Source organism: Salvelinus alpinus, chromosome 1 (assembly GCF_045679555.1).
Source record: "Salvelinus alpinus chromosome 1, SLU_Salpinus.1, whole genome shotgun sequence".
Lineage (NCBI taxonomy): Eukaryota > Metazoa > Chordata > Actinopteri > Salmoniformes > Salmonidae > Salvelinus > Salvelinus alpinus.
The window spans coordinates 21398526-21424699 of record NC_092086.1 but is presented as its reverse complement, the minus strand read 5'-3'; the positions used below and the strand labels follow the sequence as shown (position 1 = coordinate 21424699).

The window sequence follows — 26174 nt, the reverse complement described above, 5'->3', positions numbered from 1 at the left end:
ACCTTTAATGATGAGTCAGTGGATATGATGGTCTGTTCAGGAACACTGGCAGACTGCTGTTATAATGAGGTATAACTTCTTATAAGCGTGCATGAGCCTTTATAATGGCGTATGAAATGTTTAAAAGCATATCAAATGTTATGTTGTTCTATGCATGAATCAACATTTCAGCGGACTCTAAATGGCTATTGGAAATGAATACCTATACTCCTATCTAGAACACCAAATGGTACTTTGGCTGTCCCAATAGGAGAACCCTCCGAAGAACCCTTTTTGGTTCCATGTAGAACCCTTTTTGGTTCCATGTAGAACCCTTTTTGGTTCCATGTAGAACCCTTTCGACAGAGGGTTCTACATGGAACCAAAAAGGGTTCTACATGGAACCCAAAAGGGTTCTACCTGGAACCAAAAATTGTTCTACTGGGACACAAAAAGGGCTCTGCCATGGCGACAGCCAAAGAACCCTTTTGGAACCCTTTTTCTAAGAGTGTATAGGCTGCATCTGTAGAATATGAATATTGAACTTGAAGTTATTTTTAAAGAAGGCCTATATATTCCAAGCTTTTTTCTTTATTTCTCTATATTCATTCACATTTATATTAGGCTCCGTGCATTTTGTGCACATCATGTAGACCAGAACAATTATATTACTGTGGGACCAGACAAACTAATAACAGCCCCTGGATACCAAATGCGCGTTCCTTCTCGGCTCGCGCGGCCGTCACTGCAACAGCATACGCCACAATAACATTTCGGCGCTTGCTTACAATGAAACACAGGCGGAGGCTGGCAGTGGAACTCTAGCCTGTGGTGCCTTCCATTTAGACCGAGAGATGGGTAGATGACGACCGAGAGCAATGGAGTCGAGGGCCCGTTGATACCATGAATGACAGGTATCACAAGGCGGCCCGGGATGGCTACCTGGACCTGCTGAAAGAGGCTACGCGGAAGGACTTGAACGCGCCGGATGAAGATGGCATGACACCGACGTTATGGGCCGCTTATCATGGCAACTTGGAGGCTCTACGACTTATCGTGGGCAGAGGGTAAGTAGGCTTTTAAGAACTGAAAATTTACTTTTCGTCACGTGTGGAATCTTGTATTCCTTTTGCTCAACTCGTGCAGTAGTAAAGGATAGATAGTGTCCATATCTCGTGTGGTTAATAATATTGTGTTGGTAGACATTGAAGTATTAATGCGCACTCTTATTATGGATAGATACGATAGGTAAAGTTCCCCCTGTGGAAAATAGTTATTCTATTCTATAGCTAACCTATACTAGCTAGCCTACCCCTTCATGCAGTGCTCTGTGTAGTTTATGTATATTCTCCTAGGGAACGCAACACCTCTGTAGGAATTAGCTCCGGTCTAGTAAGATCTGTAGCGTTAGGTAAGGTCTGTAACATTAGGTAGGGCTAGTATTAAAAGGTCTGTAACATTAGGTCAGGTCTGTAGAATTAGGTAAGGTCTGTAACATTAGGTAGGGCTAGTATTAAAGGTCTGTAACATTAGGTAAGGTCTGTAACATTAGGTAGGGCTAGTAAGGTCAGTAGCAAGGTGCAGCACCAGTAGTGCTAGAGGGATGTGCCATAATAAACACATGAAAGAGGAGATCATAGCCTACTGACTGATTCAGGATGCAGGATAAATAAAGTATCAGTAGCCTACTGACTGATTCAGGATGCAGGATAAATAAAGTAACAGTAGCCTACTGACTGATTCAGGATGCAAGATAAATAAAGTAACAGTAGCCTACTGACTGATTCAGGATGCAGGATAAATAAAGTAACAGTAGCCTACTGACTGATTCAGGATGCAGGATAAATAAAGTAACAGTAGCCTACTGACTGATTCAGGATGCAGGATAAATAAAGTAACAGTAGCCTACTGGCTGATTCAGGATGCATGATAAATAAAGTAACAGTAGCCTACTGACTGATTCAGGATGCATGATAAATAACGTAACAGTAGCCTACTGACTGATTCAGGATGCAGGATAAATAAAGTAACAGTAGCCTACTGGCTGATTCAGGATGCATGATAAATAAAGTAACAGTAGCCTACTGACTGATTCAGGATGCATGATAAATAACGTAACAGTAGCCTACTGACTGATTCAGGATAAATAACGTAACAGTAGCCTACTGACTGATTCAGGATGCAGGATAAATAACGTAACAGTAGCCTACTGACTGATTCAGGATGCAGGATAAATAAAGTAACAGTATCCTACTGACTGATTCAGGATGCAGGATAAATAAAGTAACAGTCGCCTACTGACTGATTCAGGATGCAGGATAAATAAAGTAACAGTAGCCTACTGACTGATTCAGGATGCAGGATAAATAAAGTAACAGTATCCTACTGACTGATTCAGGATGCAGGATAAATAAAGTAACAGTATCCTACTGACTGATTCAGGATGCAGGATAAATAAAGTAACAGTAGCCTACTGACTGATGCAGGATAAATAACAAAAATTGCCTTCTCCTTTTCCCCAAATACCCGCAGACATACAGTATGTTGACTGGCACAGCTAGGGTCAGCCACGAGGATACAGCCTAGCTGTGTAGACCAGTTTAATCATGAACCTTTCCATTGATAGACAATCAATGCACATCGTCACGTCAACAAAACATTTATCAGATCCATTGTGATATTTTGGGGGGGTATTTGGAAGTTTTATTTACATATATAGAATATGAGATGAGTGATACAGCAGTGTACAGAGTGACTGGTAGAACGCGGGATTGAACCGCTGCCTCAGGGCAGCGGTTCAAGATTGTTCCAGACTTTGTGCCATTTAAAGTCACATAGGGCACTGCCAGGGGTCCTGAGGCAGCGGTTCAATCCCGCGTTCTACCAGTCACTCTGTACACTGCTGTATCACTCATCTCATATTCTATATATGTAAATAAAACTTCCAAATACCCCCCCAAAATATCACAATGGATCTGATAAATGTTTTGTTGACGTGACGATGTGCATTGATTGATTTGGCCTCGCCCTACCTTCTTTGTGGAGGGACTACTGGCTCCAACTATAGACTAACCAATGAGCAAGCTACTGCTTAGTTATTATGTCACTGTTTTTCAATTAACCATAAAAAGTGTCATCATGCTCTAATCATATCCTAGCAACATAAATGTTTGCCAAAAACAGGAAGTCTACCATGATCAGTTAAGGCTGTTGTTGTATCCTCTCCTCAGCTTAACATTGCTTCTTGAAAAAACATCAGAGCATCAGAGAGGTTGAGATTAGAATTCTAGATGTAGAATGTTACTTTACTGGTTATTGTGCAGGTCAGAGTTATGTGATGCAACAATGGACAACTCATCACACGTCATCATGCTAGTTCTTCTTTCAGTAAAAACTTGTAAAGTGTAATGCATTTTTTATAGACAGACAATGCCACTTAGTTTCCATGTATGTCATTTGTCAGTAGCTATAAATTAATTCAGATCATACATTCTATTCAGGATAAAAAATGAATCCATCTAATTTGGGACAATCAGTGCAAATGACCAGTGGCCAATGAGCCTGTTTAGATAACATCAGGTTCAAAACTTATGGCATCCTTGATAAATACTTTTTTAAACTGTATGAAATAATACAACTGAGATATATTGTATGCAAAAAAAAAGGGAAAATTATATTATATACTAATACAATTGATCAGAGAAATAGATTGTGTTTAACATGTGATAAAAAAGATGTGTAAACATTTCCCAATTTGATTGAGCATACAATCAAATCAAATTTGATTGAGCATACAACAACTCAGTATTTGTATTATTTATTTTATATAGTCTTTTTTGCTCATCTTTATCAAGGATTGCCAATAACTTTGGACCTGAATGTATGTTCGATTTAGATTAGGAAGCACCAGTAAACTGGAGTACACAAAGCTCTCTTCAGCGTGTTTCTGGCTGACCTGGTTTCCCTTCCTGTCCAGAGAAAGAAGCCCATTAGCAAAGTAGTTAATTGGCAAAAGTTTGGGGGATTCTCTCTCTCTCTAATCTCTATTTCTCTCTCCTTCTGTCTCTCTCTTTCTCTCCATAAATGTGTATGCACCTAATATGGGTTGGGAGTGGGTGGGGTCCTGTTTGGGTGTTTAAGACAGGGGCTTTCACACATACCTTGTGTTGGGGGGAGATTGTAACGACAGTGGACACAGAACTAAGTATCCCACCACATTAGTATACGTGGGTGAAGGTGGTTGGGGGTAGGGTGAGAATCGTATTCATACGATCAACTGTCAGAGCAATAGGCTGGTGAGGGCCTCCGTACCATGGCTAAGTTATCTGTTTCACCAGGGCCCTGTCAGGCATCCTATTGGAAATTACACGTAAAGCTCTTACAAGATGCCACCTTTTCTCAAGCGTCCAAGGCTTTTGGTAGAGGTGGGGACAGCGGAAAGGGGAGTCTCTCAGTCAGTGGTGGGACATAGGGAAAGCCCAGATTCAGCCGTTCTGTCAGCAGTATTCAGCTTTCAGAGTCCAGGAGAGAACTGGGGAGCTTGAGGTTCATAAGTGAGGTGGAGGCTGAGCTGCTAGGGCCGGGCTGCTAGGGCAAGGTAGGGCCGGGCTGCTAGATCATAGGGCCGGGCTGCTAGGGAAAGGTAGGGCCGGGCTGCTAGGGAGCACTTGTATGAGCTAGATGTTCCATGTTGAGAGGGATGGATGCTCCCAGCTCTTTCTTCTTTGGGTTGAAAAAACAGAGTTTGTCTGATGGTGTAACTTCTGTTGTGGGGAGATGAGGGAGCTTGACGGGTGTGGAACTCCTGTGTGTTCTCAGGTTCTGCTCACGGACGTTCCCAAACTCAGAGAAATTACATTGATTTTCCCCGGACGTTTCACAAACTCTCGGCTGCCATCTCTAAGATGGCCCCTGGCTGCCCCCGCTGGTCGATGGTCTGCCTGTGGACTTTTATAAAAAGTGAATTGGACAGGACTTGTTTTATGTGTTGCGTGAGTGCGTCGGGGGAGTTGCAACTAAGCAGTTGGTGGGTGGTTTGAGTGACCTAAAGAACTGGAGGCCTGGAGCGTTGTTCTGTGGGGACTATAAGGTCTTTGCCAAGGTCCTCTCTAACAGACTGAAGTCCAACTGGGACTCTATTGTAAACAAGGACCAAATGTACTGTGTACCAGGATGCTCAATCACAGACAATCTGTTCAGAACCAGGGACATGCTGGGCCTGTCAAAAGCCTTTAGAATGTGATCTTTGGACCTTCTTCCTTAGAAAGCCTTTGATAGGATGGACCATGACTATCTGTTCAATCTGTTGTCTGCATTTGGTTGTGGGGAGAATTTTGTGGCCTGTGTTAAAATGTATGCTGGGGCTTCATGTATGGTGAAGGTGGGCGGGGGGGCTGAGTAGGCCAGTCTGGGTAGGCCAGTCTGGGTAGGCCAGTCTGGGTAGGGCGGGACATTTGCCAGGGATGTCCTCTATCGGGGCAGCTATGCACACTTACTATTGAGGAACTTCTGGGCCTGCTACACAGGAGGCTGTGGGCAGTGTGTGTGCCAGACAGGGTTGAGGACAGGTGTAGCAATATCAGCATACGCTGCTGACGTCTCAGAGATGATTAGGGATGAGCAGAACCTACGGGGTCTAGTTTGAGAGGCTCTGTTATGTGGGGCATGGAGGGACAGGGCAGCTTCCGGGGGGGGGTTGCATCTGGGCTTGGAGGGGTGGGTCAGGAAGAACTGTGAGGGAGTGTCACAAGTGGTGGTGTCGAAGCCAGGCGAAGTGGAGGTGGCTCCTCTACCAAGTGTCATACAGAGTGAGGGTGCTGATCATCAACAACTTGGTGGCATCGTCCCTATGCCATAAATTGACCCCGGCGGTCTGCTGCCTGTCCAGGAGGGGGGACAAGGCCTCATGGACCTGGAGAGCAGGGTGGCAGGCTTCCGACTCAAAGTGGCACAGAGACTATACCACACTGATGATGGCTGGAGGGAACTAGCATGTGCTCTGTTGAGGGCTGTTAATTTAGGGCTGGACCAGCAGCTTCTCCTCATGAGGCCGGAGAGGCCGAACACAGCAGGGGTGTTAGACTTTTACACTCTAGTACTGAGGGCCTGGCAACTGCCAAGGCCCACACGAGAAGGGGGTGTGGTGCATGAGCCATGGGAGGCCATCTTCCACAACCCACAGATCCCTTTAAGGTCGTTCAGCCACCCTGCAGGTATATTTAATGGAATCAAGAAACTAGCTGACCTACGGCTGCTGGAGGGTTAGCACAGCAGGCAGGACTCACGTCTCTGAGGCTGCTGGAGAGAGTCATGGGGAGGTCCAGGTAGCGCTGCCTAAGCCACCGTTTCCACCATTGCAAGTGACAGCAGACACTAGGGACTGGCAGGAAGGTTTGGAGGACGTACTGACTTTTAACACTCCGATCCTGGGGAAGTTTGCGGAGGTGGGGGGCAATGCACTGTACACCCTCAGTGTCAAGGAGGTTAGGCATATCAGGAGCTTAGTGGTTGTGAAGGGGCATCAGTGGCAGGGGGTTGTGGGGGCTGAGAGCATGGCAGGGTATAGGTGGAGGGTGCTCAATAAGCTCCCATTGCCGAAAAGGTCAGGTGACCGAGGTATTCCAGCAGTGAAAGGGCCAAATGTGTTGGGTTTAATTTTTTGTCTCTCTCTGTCTCCCTGTCTCTTTCCCCTTCTCTGTCATTTCTCACTCTCTGTCAGTGTGTCTGCTTTTGCCAGGCATAGTCCGATCTCTCGTTCTCTCACACAGACTAAGTGGGCCTTGTGTGCATTTCAGAAACACAATTATACTGTAAGCAAATGCCAAATTAGGTTTGATGTGGTTCATTAGTCCTCTGTGCATTCCACCATTTTGTTCAGGGTAAATGTACACAAGGTAACACAATGGCGGGTCCACTTAGACAGTGTGGTGATAAAGTAACTGATAACAACCCTAGTTCTAGGAATTCCCACGGTATACAGCTGATAAAACATTTACTACACTAAATGTGCACTGTACCCATCTCTCACTGATTATGATAAACAGCCATTCTAACACCATGAAGAAGTCTGCGTGACATTTGGTACTAAAAATACTTTCATAGTCACCATAGTTTCTCACAACACCAGTGACTACTAGACGGCAGCACCCTTGAGATCCAGGGAGATCATTTCAATGATGTCTGACAACTTTATTGGGTTTGCTGCTGAAATACAGGCCTGGCAGATTTACAGTGGATTTATAGTGAATTTAGTGGATAGTGAAACAGTAGCAGTAGGGAGCAACAATCTGTCATTCTATGATGTAACAACAAGCATAGTCAGGACACTGAGGACAGTGGAGTACTTTTCAATTCCATTCCATTCTTATCATATGTTAAGTGAACAGGGGTTATCATGTGTTATTATTGGGCTATGACCTGCAGTAAAAGGTGCCCAGAGAAGAGTGAGGGATGTGTAAAATCATGTAATGTCTAACAACTGGCGCTGTAATTGCATAACAGCCATTATGTATCATCAAATAGCTGGTCGTCTGTAGCTCAGTTGGTAGAGCATGATGTGTGCAATGCCATGATGGTGAGTTGGATTCCTGGGACCAGACGTAAAATGTATGCATCAATGTAAGTGGCTTTGGATAAAGTGTCTGGTAATTGGCAGATATTATATAATAGCACTGATATTTAGATTTATTTGAGATTCGTCTGCCCAGAGGCCCGGGCATTTGTGACACAGTCCTTTAAAGCACTTTTTTGAGTCCCCTTTGCACATACATTTGCACCCCAAAACATTTACCAGGAGAGTGGACAAAATAGGAGCCCCAAAAGACGCTGATAATCAAAAATGAGAGAAAAATAAATAAATCTTTATTTGCATTTTGACAAATAAAGATTTAATGAAGAAAAGTACTCTTGTAACTCAGTTAAACTGTGATACATATTCTTAACCTGTTACGGCTAGACGATCCGCTAGCGGACCCCTCGACAACATCCGGTGAAATTGCAGAGCGCCCAATTCAAATTACTATAAATATTAAACTTCCATGAAATCACAAGTGCAATACATCAAAATAAAGCTTAACTTCTTGTTAATCCAGCCGCCGTGTCAGATTTCAAAAAGGTTTTACGGCGAAAGCAAACCATGCGATTATCTGAGGACAGCGCCCCATCATACAAATGCATGACAAACATATTTTAACCAGGGAGGTGGGACACGAAAGTCAGAAATAACGATATAATTCATGCCTTACCTTTGAAGAGCTTCTTCTGTTGGCACTCCAAAATGTCCCAGAAACATCACAAATGGTCCTTTTGTTCGATAAATTCCTTCTTTATATCCCCAAAATGTCCATTTATTTGGCACGTTTGATTCAGAAATACACCGGTTCCAACTCGCCCAACATGACTACAAATTATCTAATAAGTTACCTGTAAACTTGGTCCAAACAACTTTCCTAATCCAACCTTGGGTATCCTAAAACAGAAATAATCAATCAAATTTAAGACAGAATATACTGTGTTCAATAGCGGATAAATTCAACGTGGAGCGAGCTCCAGGTTGTGCGCAACAAACAATGGAGTCCACTTGGCTTGACACTCACAACGAACAGCCGTACTTCTTCATTTCTCAAAAGAAAAACATCAACCAATTTCTAAAGACTGTTGACATCTAGTGGAAGCCATAGGAACTGTAACCAGGTGTCTCATTAATATAGTTTCCCAAAGAAAACGGATTGAAAACAACAAAAAATCCTGGATGGTTTGTCCTCGGGGTTTCGCCTGCCAAATAAGTTATGTTATACTCAGACATTATTTTAACAGTTTTAGAAACTTTAGTGTGTTTTCTAACCAAATTGACCAATTATATGCATATCCTAGCTTCTGGGCCTGAGTAACAGGCAGTTTACTTTGGGCACGCTTTTCATCTGGACGTGAAAATAGTGCCCCCTAGCCCGAAGAAGTTTTAATAGAACAGAATGACCATAGCCCTACCTGACCCTAGCCCTACCTGATCCTAAACCTAAACCTAGCCCTACCTGATCCTAAACCTAGCCCTAAATGACCCCAACCCTACCTGACCCTAGCTCTAGCCCTACCTGACCCTAACATACCCTAACCCTACCTGATCCTAGCCCTACCTAAACCATAGCCCTACATGATCCTAAACCTAGCCCTACATCTACCTAAACCCTACTGGACCCTATACAAGTACAATACGCCCTACCTAACCGTGACCATACCTGTACAGTAGAATAAGCAGGTCAGATGAAGTCAAGGATGTTTCATGTATACAGAATAGTAGAGACCAATATAAAGTATATTTTTTAATTGTTCTGTTATTTTGTATGCGTCTGTGACCCCTCAGTTCCTAGAAGATTTAGACCGTGACCCCTCAGTTCCTAAATGATTTAGACCGTGACCCCTCAGTTCCTAAATGATTTAGACGGTGACCCCTCAGTTCCTAAATGATTTAGACCGTGACCCCTCAGTTCCTAAATGATTTAGACCGTGACCCCTCAGTTCCTAAATGATTTAGACCGTGACCCCTCAGTTCCTAAATGATTTAGACCGTGACCCCTCAGTTCCTAAATGATTTAGACGGTGACCCCTCAGTTCCTAAATGATTTAGACCGTGACCCCTCAGTTCCTAAATGATTTAGACCGTGACCCCTCAGTTCCTAAATGATTTAGACCGTGACCCCTCAGTTCCTAAATGATTTAGACCGTGACCCCTCAGTTCCTAAATGATTTAGACGGTGACCCCTCAGTTCCTAAATGATTTAGACGGTGACCCCTCAGTTCCTAGAAGATTTAGACATCCCAGACCACTTTTGTCTTATGTCCCAGACAAGACGACACATGCAAAACAAGACACTAAAATTGGCAGACAAGAGAGGAGACAGCAAATAAATCCCGGCGACCCAGTTTGAACCCTTGTAGGTAACACTCGACAGTGAGAAACCAGGGTTGGGCAGGTGATATTTTAATAATTTGGCTGCCCGAGCTAATGCAGAGGTTTTAGCTCAGAAGGCTAAGGAACACAGTAATGTGTTAGAACCCTGCACTCTGAGAAAAAAGGTGCTATCTAGGACCAAAAAGGGTTCTTCAGCTGTCCCCATAGGGGAACCCTCTGAAGAACCCCTTTTGATTCCAGGTAGAACCCTTTTGGTTCTAGTTATAACCCTTTTGGGTTCCATGTAAAACCCTTTCCACAGAGGGTTCTACATGGAACCCAAAAGGGTTCTACCTGGAACCAAAAAGGTTTATCCTATGGGTACAGTCGAAGAACCCTTTTGGAACGTTTTTTTCTAAGAGTGTGGATTGTCAGATCAGGGCAGGAAGAAATTAAAGTCAGGCAAGTTAGGAGTTGGTTAATCCTATGGCTCTCCTAGCTAATACCTAGGTTTTAGCTCAGTGGACTAAGAGAGCCATATGGCGCGTAGCAGACCTGGGTTTGAATTTTGATCGTTCTCACAGTGGGGGGGAAATCAGGATCAGGCAGGTGGGGTGTTAATCTGCTGGGTTCCTAGTTAATGCCTTTAACTCATTGGGCTAAAACTGTTGTGTTGCGCGCGAGACCCGGGTCGGTCACACAAGAAATCAAGGTCAGGCTGGTGAAAGGTGCTAATCCTGGCTCTGGTTGGGACTAGCGTGGCAGGCACACAGCTTCTCCGCTGTCTGTGAAAACCTTGCAGCTTTGTCCATCAATAATGTATCCCTAGCCTCTGTGACCAGTGCAATGCTAGCTGCACCTGCAGCTCATCAAATATTGATCAAGCCTGTTGGAGGACTAATGCTACAGTATATAGGGATACTACGACTGAGGTCAAATCCTGTCTGTTCAAGTATTTATGTTGGAAAGTCAACTGAAATCAACTCAATTATTGCTTTAAGGTCATCTGGAACTTTTTTTAAAAACAGTTTACGGTTGCCCCTATCACTTCCATTGATTGTTAGCTAGCTAGCTGTGGCTAATGTTAGTGAAGGTCCTAATGGATTTTCAAAGAAAACTGGAAAATGACAGACTTGGGTTTTTATATCAGGTAAATCCATTTGAATTCAACCACTTTTTGACAGCATCCCTTTAGATTTATACAACACTTTCCATACATTAGAAATCCAAGGCTTAAAAACAAAGGTGTCCATGTATGCCGATGACTCAAGTTTTATATTAAGTCCACAAGCTAGATCCCTGCAATGTCTCACTGAAGATCTAGATAGCTCTTCTGGACTCTCTGGACTAAAACCTAATTATGATAAGTGTACAATATTACGTATTGGATCTTTAAAACAAAACTTTTACATTAACCTGCAGTTTACCTTTAAAATGGGCTTACGGTGAAGTAGACATACTTGGTATTCATATCACAAAATATATAAATGAGCTCGCCACAGTGAATTTCAATAGAAAACATTTGTAAAAATAGACAAGATCCTGCAACCAAGGAGGTAAATACCTGTCTATTTATGGACAAATTGCCCTGATTAACGTAGTCATATCTCAGTTTACTCACTTATGACGCTGCCTACTCCTGATGATTCGTTTCTCAAATCATATGAGAAAGAAATATTTTGCTAGCTGTGGAAAGAGGGTTAGCTAACTAACAATTTTCTGTGCTAACATAATTGCAAAAGGGTTTTCTAATGATCAATTAGCCTTTTAAAATGATAAACTTGGATTAGCTAACACAACGTGCCAATGGAACACAGGAGTGATGGTTGCTGATAGTGGGCCTCTGTTCGCCTATGTAGATATTCCATAAAAATCTGCCATTTCCAGCTACAATAGTCATTTACAACATTAACAATGTCTACACTGTATTTCTGATCAATTGATGTTATTTTAAGGGACACATTTCTTTGCTTTTCCTTCAAAAACAAGGACATTTCTAAGTGACCAAAACTTTTGAATGGTAGTGTATATATATATATATATATATATATATATATATATATATATTTGCTACTGCTCGACTAAAATAATCTTGGTTGACCAACAGCCTATCAACCAAACAATCAACCATCGACTAATTGGGGTCAGCCCTACTAGCCTTGCCCCACTTGTTAGATATCATGCACATTAATAGCTTGAGAGCAAACGTCCTCGCCATGTGATTTATCATAGTAATAGGCAGCAGCAATCTAAAGGATCAGATGGAAAACATGCCAGGAAAAGTGATTGGCTGAAATGATGAAGGAAGTGGATGGAGAAATGCAGTTGTCAAACAGTTGTCATTTTTGTCTTAATTTAACGTTAAATGTAAAAATAAAAAGTATCTAAACACTCGTAAACTCAGTTTTTCTTTTTATATTCGTATATGTTGTAACTTAGACCCTACTTTACATCATCTGAGGTTGTGTTGTGCCCGCCATCGGTTGAGACACAACATGCATTAAGGTTTAAAAATTATACTTTATAAAAAACATGATTCTTTTCAAGAAATGATCAAATAGTTTGACAACCCTGTTTGTAAGCATTTAAAAGATATCAATCTCAAGCGTTTATCTTTTCCAGTGATGAAGACATGATGTCTCATGGTATGGTAGGTATGCAACATGGGTCAACTTTGAGCACCTTTATCTCTTGAATGTTTTGGTATTCAAGTCAAAAGAGTCACTTTCTGATCACTTCTACAATGGGAAAATATGTATGGAAGGTTTACTTCAAATCAAAAAGGGGAGTTGTCAAAAAGTGATTGAATTCAAATGGATTGACCCTGTCATAACAGGACCTCTTTCACCCCCTCTGCCCCGTTGACACTAATACAGATGATCTTCCATGCTTGACTATGGGGATGTCATCTACAGTTCAACATGCAAGGGATCCCCAGAGAAGCAAGATGGGCTTCATCATTCCACCATTTTGTTCAGGGTAAATGTACACAAGGTAACACAGTGGCGTGTCCACTTAGACAGTGTGGTGATAAAGTAACTGATAACAACCCTAGTTCTAGGAATTCCCACGGTATACAGCTTATAAAACATTTACTACACTAAATGTGCACTGCACCCATCTCTCACTGATTATGATAAACAGCACACATTCACATTTCCACCAATCAGCCTGTCAACGTATCCTCAAGCAATAGAACAGTGCTGAATAATACCTAACCTCTACTGTACAAGTAGAATACACTCTACCTAACCCTATCTGACCCTAACCTGACCCCCTTATGGGCTACCGAGTGGCACAGCGGTCTAAGGCTCTGCATCTCAGTGCTAGAGGCATCACTACATACCCTGGTTTGATCCCGGGCTGTATCACAACCGGCCATAGGACGGCGCTTGGTAGGCCGTCATTATGGGAATTTGTTCTTAACTGATTTGCCTAGTTAAATTAAGGTTCAATAATAAATAAAACCCTACCAGACCCTAACCAATATAAAGTATATTTGTTTCATTGTTCTCTATTATTCTGTGTACATCAGTGACCCCTCAGTTCCTAGAAGATTGAGACTGTGACCCCTCAGTTCCTAGAAGATTTAGACTGTGAACCTGTCCTGTGTTGTCACATGTCCCTGTCCTTCTGTGTTGTCACATGTCCCTGTCCTTCTGTGTTGTCACATGTCCCTGTCCTTCTGTGTTGTCACATGTCCCTGTCCTTCTGTGTTGTCATGTCTGTCTTGTCCTGTGATTTCAATGTTTTGTTGTTATTTGATTTATTGCACTGCACTTCCTAGTCGTCACTGGCCAGGCCGTCATTGTAAATAAGAATTTGTTTGTAGTGCTTTACAGGCAGCTTTGAACTCTGATAAGGGCCTATATTGTAAGGCAGGGGCTGTATACATGTGCACTTCACATTTCCATATCATAAAACTCATGTATTATACAGTGTCAACGTTTATGAACACTGATGTACAGTTACAAGATGACATGGTGTCATACCTTGGGTTTGTTCTGAACACAATCAGACAGTGTTTGTTGTATTGGGACAAAGATGTGCCGTGGACCACGCATCTGAATGCACTCATGACTCCATTCTATGTGCAAAATAATTACCATCTGCTGCTCTGAATTGCCCTGTTAAAGCCTTAACACTGTAATGTCATATTTTATAATTGAGCTTCTCATGTTGGCTATAGAACATACAAAAACACCTTATAGTTGAAGACTCTTCTTTGAGTCATAAAAGTGCATTGAAATGACTTAGGAACTGTTCACACTTTGGAGAGGTGTGTGGCCACTTGGAAACACCAGTTAGACCTCTCACTCAAACCCTTGTCATTCTTTTGTCTTATGTTGCACCTAGCCCACATTTTCCAAGAATATTCTTATCATGTTACTGAATGTATCCAGAGTATTTTCTGATTTAGTTATCAACAAATGCAGTAAAAAGTGCTGTAAATGTAAAGAGAAAAGTCACATTAAATCAACAGTGTGTCAGGTGAACTGTTGTCCTCACCTTTAGTCTAATAATTGTCCCATAAATCTCCAAACTGTTCCCTTTTAATTGCTACCATGATTATGTATATGCTTTCCATATTTCCTCAGAGGAAAACATTTCATTTAGCCCTATAGGCCAATGCCCACCAGTGTAAGGGTTTTAACTGACTCACCTGGATAAATAAAAGGTTAAATAAAATATATACATTTAAAAAAGAACCATGGATTACAGTTTCTCCAGGCCCATAGAGTACTTTCAGGGTGAAGAACCATCTAACATCAAGTTGTAAAATCCTGAACTTCCCCTTTAAGATCAGCAATAGGGTTAGTGTACCACCATCCGGAACCATTCCAAATCTGACAGCTGTTTATACACTGCCTCTAAATAAAGAGGAACTTCCTGTTAATATTTAAACCTCTGAAAGGATAAATTGAAGTACAATCTGGCGGTAAACAGGATTTCAACTTTGATGTAATTCCTGTAAAGAATTCCCTTTTCCTGGGAATAGAACTGAAATACGAATCACGTTGTGATATGTTATCAATGTTTTATGGAACACATTAGAACTCAAATCTGCCCTCCACCCTAAACAAATATTAGTGACGTTAAGTCATCTGCACTGTCACTACATTGGGAAAACTCAGCGCCAATGCTGCGCGACTGAAGGAATTGAGCATGACGTCACCAGGTATGCACACCCCGGTAGTACGCTCCTGAGTCAGGGGCAGCCCGACCGGCCCGGGCCTCCCGTGAAACAAGACACTGGTTAGTGTAGTGGTGTTGACAAGCCGGTGTGTTGTGTTACAGGCCGACTGTAGTGTAGAGGTGTTGGTCCTAGTGGAGGCGGAGGTGCCCATGGGGTCATGGTAGGCTGATGGTAGGGGAATGGAAAGCATGGAGAAGCCAGAGAAATCCTCTACACGTAATGACAGCAGGTCCACAGTGGTATTGTTCATCTCATAACTTGTGTATCTGCCATCTGTTTGGTGTCATTAAGAATTACTTTACTGTGTTGTTGTTGCTGCGGAGATTTACCAGTGCTAAAGGGTACTGTGATGTAAGGTTAAACATGATTTATGAAGATTTGATGAACAGCCCATGGATGAGCTCTCAGTGCTGAAATCATGATTTAAAAAAATCATGGGCTTTATCACAAGGTACCTGCTATGTTCAGGAGTATCTGAGAGTGGGTTATCCTTCTCCTGGTTCATATTACTCACAGATAGCACTTACTGAATGCCTTTGGAACAGAACAGCATGACTTGTTGTAACAGCATCGTCACCTCTGTCTTGGCACGGGTCTTCGTTGGCACTGTAAATAGTTGGGGATGATCTTGACATCGTTGCAAAATGTATGTTTCAAGTTCAGGTAAGAGTGAAAAAAAGAAAGTATCTTGTTTACTAAGAGCACGTATTTGTGGTGCCTTAGATTCAGCTTGATATTTTCACATTTGGGACTACTCCATTGGTTCTGGAGGGGAAAAAACGAAATCAAGCACAGTTCAAGTATTTGAAATACTTTTACATAGTCCTATGTTCGTCCCAGGTCTATGTGTTCGTCCCAGGTCTATGTGTTCGTCCCAGGTCTATGTGTACAACATCCATAGTAGGATGAAGACTTCCTAATATGGACGCCATATGTGTGCTATATGCCCATTGCTTCCTTCAGCCTCTCTGGATCAAAACTGTAGCTGATGTCTGTACTTCCTCTTGTTCTGCAGAGGCAACCCTGATAAGTGTGACATATGGGGGAACACACCTCTCCACCTGGCAGCCGCCAACGGCCACCACAACTGCCTGTCCTTCCTGGTGTCCTTCGGTGCCAACATGTGGTGCCTGGACAACGACTACCACACGCCCCTGGACATGGCCGCCACCAAAAGCCACATGGACTGTGTCCGCTACCTGGACTCGATTGCCGCCAAGCAGTCGGCCCTTAACCCCAAGCTGGTGGGGAAGCTGAAGGAGCGGGCTTTCCGCGAGGCCGAGAGGAGGATTAAGGAGTGTGTGAAGCTGCAGCGGAAGCACCACAAGCGCATGGAGCGCAAGTTTCACAAAGAGGAGGCGTCGGAGCAGTCCATGTCAGACGCCATGAGCTACTCCAGCTACACAAGCAGCTCAGTGAGCCGCAAACCACCTAAACACCACCACTGTCAGTGTGCCATACTCTCAGGTCAGTACAAGCTGCACCACCTAAACACCACCACTGTCAGTGTGCCATACTCTCAGGTCAGTACAAGCTGCCCCACCTAAACACTGTCAGTGTGCCATACTCTCAGGTCAGTACAAGCTGCCTCACCTAAACACTGTCAGTGTGCCATACTCTCAGGTAAGTACATACTGCCTCACCTAAACACCACTGTCAGTGTGCCATACTCTCAGGTCAGTACAAGCTGCCTCACCTAAACACTGTCAGTGTGCCATACTCTCAGGTCAGTACAAGCTGCACAACCTAAACACTGTCAGTGTGCCATACTCTCAGGTCAGTACAAGCTGCCTCACCTAAACACTGTCAGTGTGCCATACTCTCTGGTCAGTACAAGCTGCCTCACCTAAACACTGTCAGTGTGCCATACTCTCAGGTCAGTACAAGCTGCCTCACCTAAACACTGTCAGTGTGCCATACTCTCAGGTCAGTACAAGCTGCCCCACCTAAACACTGTCAGTGTGCCATACTCTCAGGTCAGTACAAGCTGCCTCACCTAAACACTGTCAGTGTGCCATACTCTCTGGTCAGTACAAGCTACCTCACCTAAACACTGTCAGTGTGCCATACTCTCAGGTCAGTACAAGCTGCCCCACCTAAACACTGTCAGTGTGCCATACTCTCTGGTCAGTACAAGCTGCCCCACCTAAACACTGTCAGTGTGCCATACTCTCAGGTCAGTACAGGCTGCCTCACCTAAACACCACTGTCAGTGTGCCATACTCTCAGGTCAGTACAAGCTGCCCCACCTAAACACTGTCAGTGTGCCATACTCTCAGGTCAGTACAGGCTGCCTCACCTAAACACCACTGTCAGTGTGCCATACTCTCTGGTCAGTACAAGCTGCCCCACCTAAACACTGTCAGTGTGCCATACTCTCAGGTCAGTACAGGCTGCCTCACCTAAACACTGTCAGTGTGCCATACTCTCAGGTCAGTACAAGCTGCCTCACCTAAACACTGTCAGTGTGCCATACTCTCTGGTCAGTACAAGCTGCCCCACCTAAACACTGTCAGTGTGCCATACTCTCAGGTCAGTACAAGCTGCCTCACCTAAACACTGTCAGTGTGCCATACTCTCTGGTCAGTACAAGCTGCACCACCTAAACACTGTCAGTGTGCCATACTCTCAGGTCAGTACAAGCTGCCCCACCTAAACACTGTCAGTGTGCCATACTCTCAGGTCAGTACAAGCTGCCTCACCTAAACACTGTCAGTGTGCCATACTCTCAGGTCAGTACAAGCTGCCCCACCTAAACACTGTCAGTGTGCCATACTCTCAGGTCAGTACAAGCTGCCTCACCTAAACACTGTCAGTGTGCCATACTCTCTGGTCAGTACAAGCTGCCTCACCTAAACACCACTGTCAGTGTGCCATACTCTCAGGTCAGTACAAGCTGCCTCACCTAAACACTGTCAGTGTGCCATACTCTCAGGTCAGTACAGGCTGCCTCACCTAAACACTGTCAGTGTGCCATACTCTCAGGTCAGTACAAGCTGCCTCACCTAAACACTGTCAGTGTGCCATACTCTCTGGTCAGTACAAGCTGCCTCACCTAAACACTGTCAGTGTGCCATACTCTCTGGTCAGTACAAGCTGCCCCACCTAAACACTGTCAGTGTGCCATACTCTCAGGTCAGTACAAGCTGCCTCACCTAAACACTGTCAGTGTGCCATACTCTCAGGTCAGTACAAGCTACCTCACCTAAACACTGTCAGTGTGCCATACTCTCAGGTCAGTACAAGCTGCCCCACCTAAACACTGTCAGTGTGCCATACTCTCAGGTCAGTACAAGCTGCCTCACCTAAACACTGTCAGTGTGCCATACTCTCAGGTCAGTACAAGCTGCCCCACCTAAACACTGTCAGTGTGCCATACTCTCAGGTCAGTACAAGCTGCCTCACCTAAACACCACTGTCAGTGTGCCATACTCTCAGGTCAGTACAAGCTGCCTCACCTAAACACTGTCAGTGTGCCATACTCTCAGGTCAGTACAAGCTGCCTCACCTAAACACCACTGTCAGTGTGCCATACTCTCAGGTCAGTACAAGCTGCCTCACCTAAACACCACTGTCAGTGTGCCATACTCTCTGGTCAGTACAAGCTGCCTCACCTAAACACCACTGTCAGTGTGCCATACTCTCTGGTCAGTACAAGCTGCCTCACCTAAACACCACTGTCAGTGTGCCATACTCTCAGGTCAGTACAAGCTGCCTCACCTAAACACTGTCAGTGTGCCATACTCTCTGGTCAGTACAAGCTGCCTCACCTAAACACTGTCAGTGTGCCATACTCTCTGGTCAGTACAAGCTGCCCCACCTAAACACCACTGTCAGTGTGCCATACTCTCTGGTCAGTACAAGCTGCCTCACCTAAACACCACTGTCAGTGTGCCATACTCTCAGGTCAGTACAAGCTGCCTCACCTAAACACTGTCAGTGTGCCATACTCTCTGGTCAGTACAAGCTGCCTCACCTAAACACTGTCAGTGTGCCATACTCTCAGGTCAGTACAAGCTGCCTCACCTAAACACCACTGTCAGTGTGCCATACTCTCAGGTCAGTACAAGCTGCCTCACCTAAACACTGTCAGTGTGCCATACTCTCAGGTCAGTACAAGCTGCCTCACCTAAACACCACTGTCAGTGTGCCATACTCTCAGGTCAGTACAAGCTGCCTCACCTAAACACTGTCAGTGTGCCATACTCTCAGGTCAGTACAGGCTGCCTCACCTAAACACTGTCAGTGTGCCATACTCTCAGGTCAGTACAAGCTGCCTCACCTAAACACTGTCAGTGTGCCATACTCTCTGGTCAGTACAAGCTGCCTCACCTAAACACTGTCAGTGTGCCATACTCTCTGGTCAGTACAAGCTGCCTCACCTAAACACTGTCAGTGTGCCATACTCTCTGGTCAGTACAAGCTGCCCCACCTAAACACTGTCAGTGTGCCATACTCTCAGGTCAGTACAAGCTGCCTCACCTAAACACTGTCAGTGTGCCATACTCTCAGGTCAGTACAAGCTACCTCACCTAAACACTGTCAGTGTGCCATACTCTCAGGTCAGTACAAGCTGCCCCACCTAAACACTGTCAGTGTGCCATACTATCAGGTCAGTACAAGCTGCCTCACCTAAACACTGTCAGTGTGCCATACTCTCAGGTCAGTACAAGCTGCCTCACCTAAACACTGTCAGTGTGCCATACTCTCAGGTCAGTACAAGCTGCCCCACCTAAACACTGTCAGTGTGCCATACTCTCAGGTCAGTACAAGCTGCCTCACCTAAACACTGTCAGTGTGCCATACTCTCAGGTCAGTACAAGCTGCCTCACCTAAACACCACTGTCAGTGTGCCATACTCTCAGGTCAGTACAAGCTGCCTCACCTAAACACCACTGTCAGTGTGCCATACTCTCTGGTCAGTACAAGCTGCCTCACCTAAACACCACTGTCAGTGTGCCATACTCTCTGGTCAGTACAAGCTGCCTCACCTAAACACCACTGTCAGTGTGCCATACTCTCAGGTCAGTACAAGCTGCCTCACCTAAACACTGTCAGTGTGCCATACTCTCTGGTCAGTACAAGCTGCCTCACCTAAACACTGTCAGTGTGCCATACTCTCTGGTCAGTACAAGCTGCCCCACCTAAACACCACTGTCAGTGTGCCATACTCTCTGGTCAGTACAAGCTGCCTCACCTAAACACCACTGTCAGTGTGCCATACTCTCTGGTCAGTACAAGCTGCCTCACCTAAACACCACTGTCAGTGTGCCATACTCTCAGGTCAGTACAAGCTGCCTCACCTAAACACTGTCAGTGTGCCATACTCTCTGGTCAGTACAAGCTGCCTCACCTAAACACTGTCAGTGTGCCATACTCTCAGGTCAGTACAAGCTGCCTCACCTAAACACTGTCAGTGTGCCATACTCTCAGGTCAGTACAAGCTGCCTCACCTAAACACTGTCAGTGTGCCATACTCTCTGGTCAGTACAAGCTGCCTCACCTAAACACTGTCAGTGTGCCATACTCTCTGGTCAGTACAAGCTGCCCCACCTAAACACTGTCAGTGTGCCATACTCTCTGGTCAGTACAAGCTGCCCCACCTAAACACTGTCAGTGTGCCATACTCTCTGGTCAGTACAACCTGCCCCACCTAAACACTGTCAGTGTGCCATACTCTCTGGTCAGTACAAGCTGCCTCACCTAAACACTGTCAGTGTGCCATACTCTCTGGTCAGTACAAGCTGCCCCACCTAAACACTGTCAGTGTGCCATACTCTCTGGTCAGTACAAGCTGCCCCACCTAAACACTGTCAGTGTGCCATAATCTCTGGTCAGTACAAGCTGCCCCACCTAAACACTGTCAGTGTGCCATACTCTCTGGTCAGTACAAGCTGCCTCACCTAAACACTGTCAGTGTGCCATACTCTCAGGTCAGTACAAGCTGCACCACCTAAACACTGTCAGTGTGCCATACTCTCAGGTCAGTACAAGCTGCCTCACCTAAACACTGTCAGTGTGCCATACTCTCTGGTCAGTACAAGCTGCCCCACCTAAACACTGTCAGTGTGCCATACTCTCAGGTCAGTACAAGCTGCCTCACCTAAACACTGTCAGTGTGCCATACTCTCAGGTCAGTACAAGCTGCCTCACCTAAACACTGTCAGTGTACCATACTCTCTGGTCAGTACAGGCTGCCTCACCTAAACACTGTCAGTGTGCCATACTCTCTGGTCAGTACAAGCTGCCTCACCTAAACACTGTCAGTGTGCCATACTCTCAGGTCAGTACAGGCTGCACCACCTACACACCACTGTCAGTGTGCCATACTCTCAGGTCAGTACAGGCTGCACCACCTAAACACTGTCAGTGTGCCATACTCTCTGGTCAGTACATACTGCCTCACCTAAACACTGTCAGTGTGCCATACTCTCTGGTCAGTACAAGCTGCCTCACCTAAACACTGTCAGTGTGCCATACTCCCAGGTCAGTACAAGCTGCCCCACCTAAACACTGTCAGTGTGCCATACTCTCAGGTCAGTACAAGCTGCCTCACCTAAACACTGTCAGTGTGCCATACTCTCAGGTCAGTACAGGCTGCCTCACCTAAACACTGTCAGTGTGTGTCACACCCTGATCTATTTCACCTGTCTTGTGCTTGTCTCCACTGCCCTCCAGATGTCTCCCATTTTCTCCCAAATCAGAGGCAGGCAGGCTCAGGACAGGCAGAAAGGTCAGAACTGGGAAGGCTAAGACAAACTAGACCACAGGAACACTCTGGTAGGACTTAACGGGACAAGACAAACAGGCAACAGACAAACAGAAAACTCAGGTATAAATGCACAGGGGATAATGGGGAAAATGGGAGACACCTGGAGGGGGGTGGAGACAAGCACAAGACAGGTGAAATAGATCAGGGTGTGACAGTGTGCCATACTCTCAGGTCAGTACAGTACAGCCTCATCCAGCCATTTATGCCTTTTGAATAGTTATTTAAAGGGACATTCCACTCCAAAACCAACGTTTGTCAGATGTTTTCAGACCGTAAAAATAGTCCAATGTCAAGATGAGTGGTTGTGTAGCTCCAGCTATATGATGCCTCAAGCTAAATGAAAACATGGGAAAGATGAACACAGCACATCAGGAAATAATATGGTGCTTCTCTTTTCCTTCATTTAGGATTGTAGTACAAAGCTGCATCTATAAAATGAATGACCTGGGATGTGGACTCATCTCAAGTTTAACAGATGACAAATGATTCATGTTGGAGTGTAATGTCCCTTTCATTTAAAACATGGTGTACATAAATATAGATTGCAAATAACTGTCATTGTATCCTCTCCTTTCTCCACTGATGGGAAATGTTGCTGTTCCAACTGTTGTGCATGTGAAATGATACAGCAGCAGACATAACAGATGGGGAGTTTTACATGCACAACAGTTGGAACAGCAACATTTCCCATCAGTGGAGAAAGGAGAGGATACAATGACAGTTATTTGCAATCTATATTTATGTACACCATGTTGAAAATGAAAGGGACATTACACTCCAACATTAAACATTTGTCATCTGTTAAATTTGAGATGTGTGCTCCGCTATAATTAGTGGTTGAAGCCTGTGTTGCTCTTTGTCCCTGCAGGCTACTCTTCACGCCACAACCCGAGGCAAGACCAAGATCCAGAAGAGGTTGGAGAAGAGGAAGCAAGGGGACGGGACCTTCAAGATCTACGAGGACGGCAGGAAGAGTGTGCGCTCCCTCTCGGGCCTCCAGCTGGGCAACGATGTCATGTTCCTTAAACAGGGAACCTATGTCGGCCCTCGGGACCGCACAGGGCGCCGCGGAAACCTCCGAGATATATTCCACGGAGATGCCAACGACGACGCCATCTCTCGTGCCATCAGCGAGCCGGACTTGTCTTACCGGCCCAACATGGAATACTCTGAGGTCAGCACCGACTCGGGCCACGACTCTCTCTTCAACCGACCCGGTCTGGGAACCATGGTGTTCCGACGCAACTATATCAGCGGCGGTCTGTTCGGCATCGGCGGGCGCGACGAGGGGAGCCTCAGCGGAGGAACCGAACGGGCTGGCAGCGCCAACGTGCGGTTGCGCAGCCGGCTGCGGCGTTCGCCCAGCCTGGACGATGGGGGGGACAGCATCGGCAGTGCCCGCAGCCTCCAGGAAAGGAACCGCCAGGATCTTCCCTGGGACGAGGTGGAGCTGGGGCTGGATGATGACTGCGAGGCCGTCACCAGCCCGTTGGAGGTGTTCTTGGCTGCGCAGACTATGGGCGAGTTCCTCACCGTCTTCAGGCGGGAGAAGATTGACCTGGAGGCGCTGCTGCTGTGCTCGGACCAGGACCTCAAGAGCATCCACATCCCCCTGGGGCCCAGGAAGAAAATCCTGGATGCCTGCAAGAGACGTCTGGAGACCCTTGAGGACCCTGACTACATCGAGGACACCCTGCTGTGAATGGTGACTGACACTTTTGGATCTGAAGATGCTGTGTAGATACTGTATACCTATACTACTGTGATGTTCACCTACAGAGTAAACCTAACCTACAGAGTAAACCTAACCTACAGAGTAAACCTACACTACAGAGTAAACCTAACCTACAGAGTAAACCTATACTACAGAGTAAACCTACACTACAGAGTAAACCTACACTACAGAGTAAACCTACACTACAAAGTAAACCTAACCTACAGAGTAAACCTATACTACAGAGTAAACCTAACCTACAGAGTAAACCTGTACTACAGAGTAAACCTACACTACAGAGTAAACCGACACTACAGAGTAAACCTACACTACAGAGTAAACCTAACCTACAGAGTAAACCTACACTACAGAGTAAACCTAACCTACAGAGTAAACCTATACTACAGAGTAAACCTACACTACAGAGTAAACCTACACTACAGAGTAAACCTACACTACAGAGTAAACCTGTACTACAGAGTAAACCTGTACTACAGAGTAAACCTACACTACAGAGTAAACCTACACTACAGAGTAAACCTACACTACAGAGTAAACCTAACTTACAGAGTAAACCTACACTACAGAGTAAACCTACACTACAGAGTAAACCTAACCTACAGAGTAAACCTACACTACAGAGTAAACCTACACTACAGAGTAAACCTACACTACAGAGTAAACCTACACTACAGAGTAAACCTACACTACAGAGTAAACCTAACCTACAGAGTAAACCTATACTACAGAGTAAACCTACACTACAGAGTAAACCTAACCTCCAGATTACATCTGAGTGTGTAGTGTGGGGATTTTTCACTGGGACATGTTAGTATCGTCGCTGCTCTCCCCTACACACAGTTATGAAGGTAGGCATCTAGTTTTTTCTTTGCTTGATGATAATAGTAACAATCCGGCATAGAATTCATTCCTGTCTGTCTCTGCAAATATGGCATTGCCATTCTTCTGGAGACCACTAGGTGGACACACTGTACAGGTCAAGCAGAATGCTCTTCCTACCTTAAAGGTAGGTCAGTGGAGCATTGTAGCTCAGTCTTGTCAGGGCTAATGTCTCATAGGGGTTTGTTGTAGTATATGCAACATTCAGAGACTTTACAGCTACAACATAAATAGCGGTTTGTTGTAGTGTATGCAATATTCAGAGACACGCTTGTCAGACTGCGATTATGTAAGGACATTCAGAGAAATGTTGTCATTTCATTCCCTGGGTCAGAAAGGAGGACATTGTTAAGGTAAACATCTCAGTGAACAAAAGAAGACAAGTAAAATACAGAAACCTGAGCTTTCTATGGACTTTATAAATGAAGGAGAAGAGCTGAAGAAATCTGAAAGGTATTTTGGATCGTTGCATCTTCATTAGAGTGAGTTCTAGAAGTCCACTGCACTGTTGACCAATTTTAATGATCTAAAGGACACTGTTGACCGTTTTAATTAACTAAACGACACTGTTGACTGCTTTAATGATCTAAAGGACACTGTTGACCGTTTTAATTAACTAAACGGCACTGTTGACTGTTTTAATGCACTAAAAGATACTGTTGACCTTTTTAATTAACTGAACCACACTGTTGACTGTTATAATGATCTAAAGGACACTGTTGACCAATTTTAATTAACTAAAAGACACCGTTGACCTTTTTAATGATCTAAACAACACTGTTGACTGTTTTAATGAACTAAAATATACTGTTGACCGTTTTAATAAACTAAACAACACTGTTGACAGTTTTAATTAACTAAATGACACTGTTGACCGTTTTAATTAACTAAACAACACTGTTGACATTTTTAATGATCTAAAGGACACTGTTGACCGTTTTAATTAACTAAATAACACAGTTGACCGTTTTAATGATCTAAAGGACACTGTTGACCGTTTTAATGAACTAAACGCCACTGTTGAACGTTTTAATTAACTACAGAGGACCTTGCTGCTTCCGTGAAGGACAGAGAGCTATGGCATGCCATCTTTTGGAGCATTGCGCCACCATACGCAGTCAGCCAAAGACTGCCTGGATCTGTATCCACAGAACACAGTGCTGATGTGCAGCAGTGTTCTTGTATGCCATGTGGCACAGTGTACAGAGAGAAGAACAAGGAGGTGTGGCCTGCCCCCCTCCAACACCTCTCTGTCTGACCCCAATACGTTGTGGGGCATGTTAAGTACCGTACTACCATCCCCTGAGACTGTGCTCCTGGTGTCAGTACATGGGGCATGTTAGTACCGTACTACCATCCCCTGAGACTGTGCTCCTGGTGTCAGTACATGGGGCATGTTAAGTACCGTACTACCATCCCCTGAGACTGTGCTCCTGGTGTCAGTACATGGGGCATGTTAGGTACCGTACTACCATCCCCTGAGACTGTGCTCCTGGTGTCAGTACATGGGGCATGTTAGGTACCGTACTACCATCCCCTGAGACTGTGCTCCTGGTGTCAGTACATGGGGCATGTTAGGTACCGTACTACCATCCCCTGAGACTGTGCTCCTGGTGTCAGTACATAGGGCATGTTAGGTACCGTACTACCATCCCCTGAGACTGTGCTCATGGCGTCAGTATATTTGTTAAGGACAGGATATTTGACATACATGATCATATGGTGA

At 44.8% G+C, this 26174-nt stretch overlaps 2 protein-coding genes across 2 annotated transcripts in view; one reads left to right on the top strand and one right to left on the bottom strand.

Moving 5' to 3' along the window:
• otop2 (otopetrin 2) overlaps positions 1-21872 on the bottom strand; it is a 28602-nt gene extending 6730 nt beyond the window's left edge. Inside the window, exon 1 of the mRNA XM_071404443.1 lies at positions 21710-21872. The gene's annotated coding sequence lies outside the window, so the exon portion shown is untranslated. The remainder of the gene's footprint in view (positions 1-21709) is intronic.
• On the top strand, positions 726-26168 carry ush1ga (Usher syndrome 1Ga (autosomal recessive)). Its single transcript, XM_071404648.1, has 3 exons — positions 726-1046; positions 16078-16585; positions 22703-26168. The coding sequence occupies exons 1-3, from the start codon at positions 883-885 to the stop codon at positions 23534-23536; spliced, it is 1506 nt and encodes a 501-aa protein (XP_071260749.1). The 5' UTR covers positions 726-882; the 3' UTR covers positions 23537-26168.
• Positions 26169-26174: the final 6 nt, after the last annotated feature.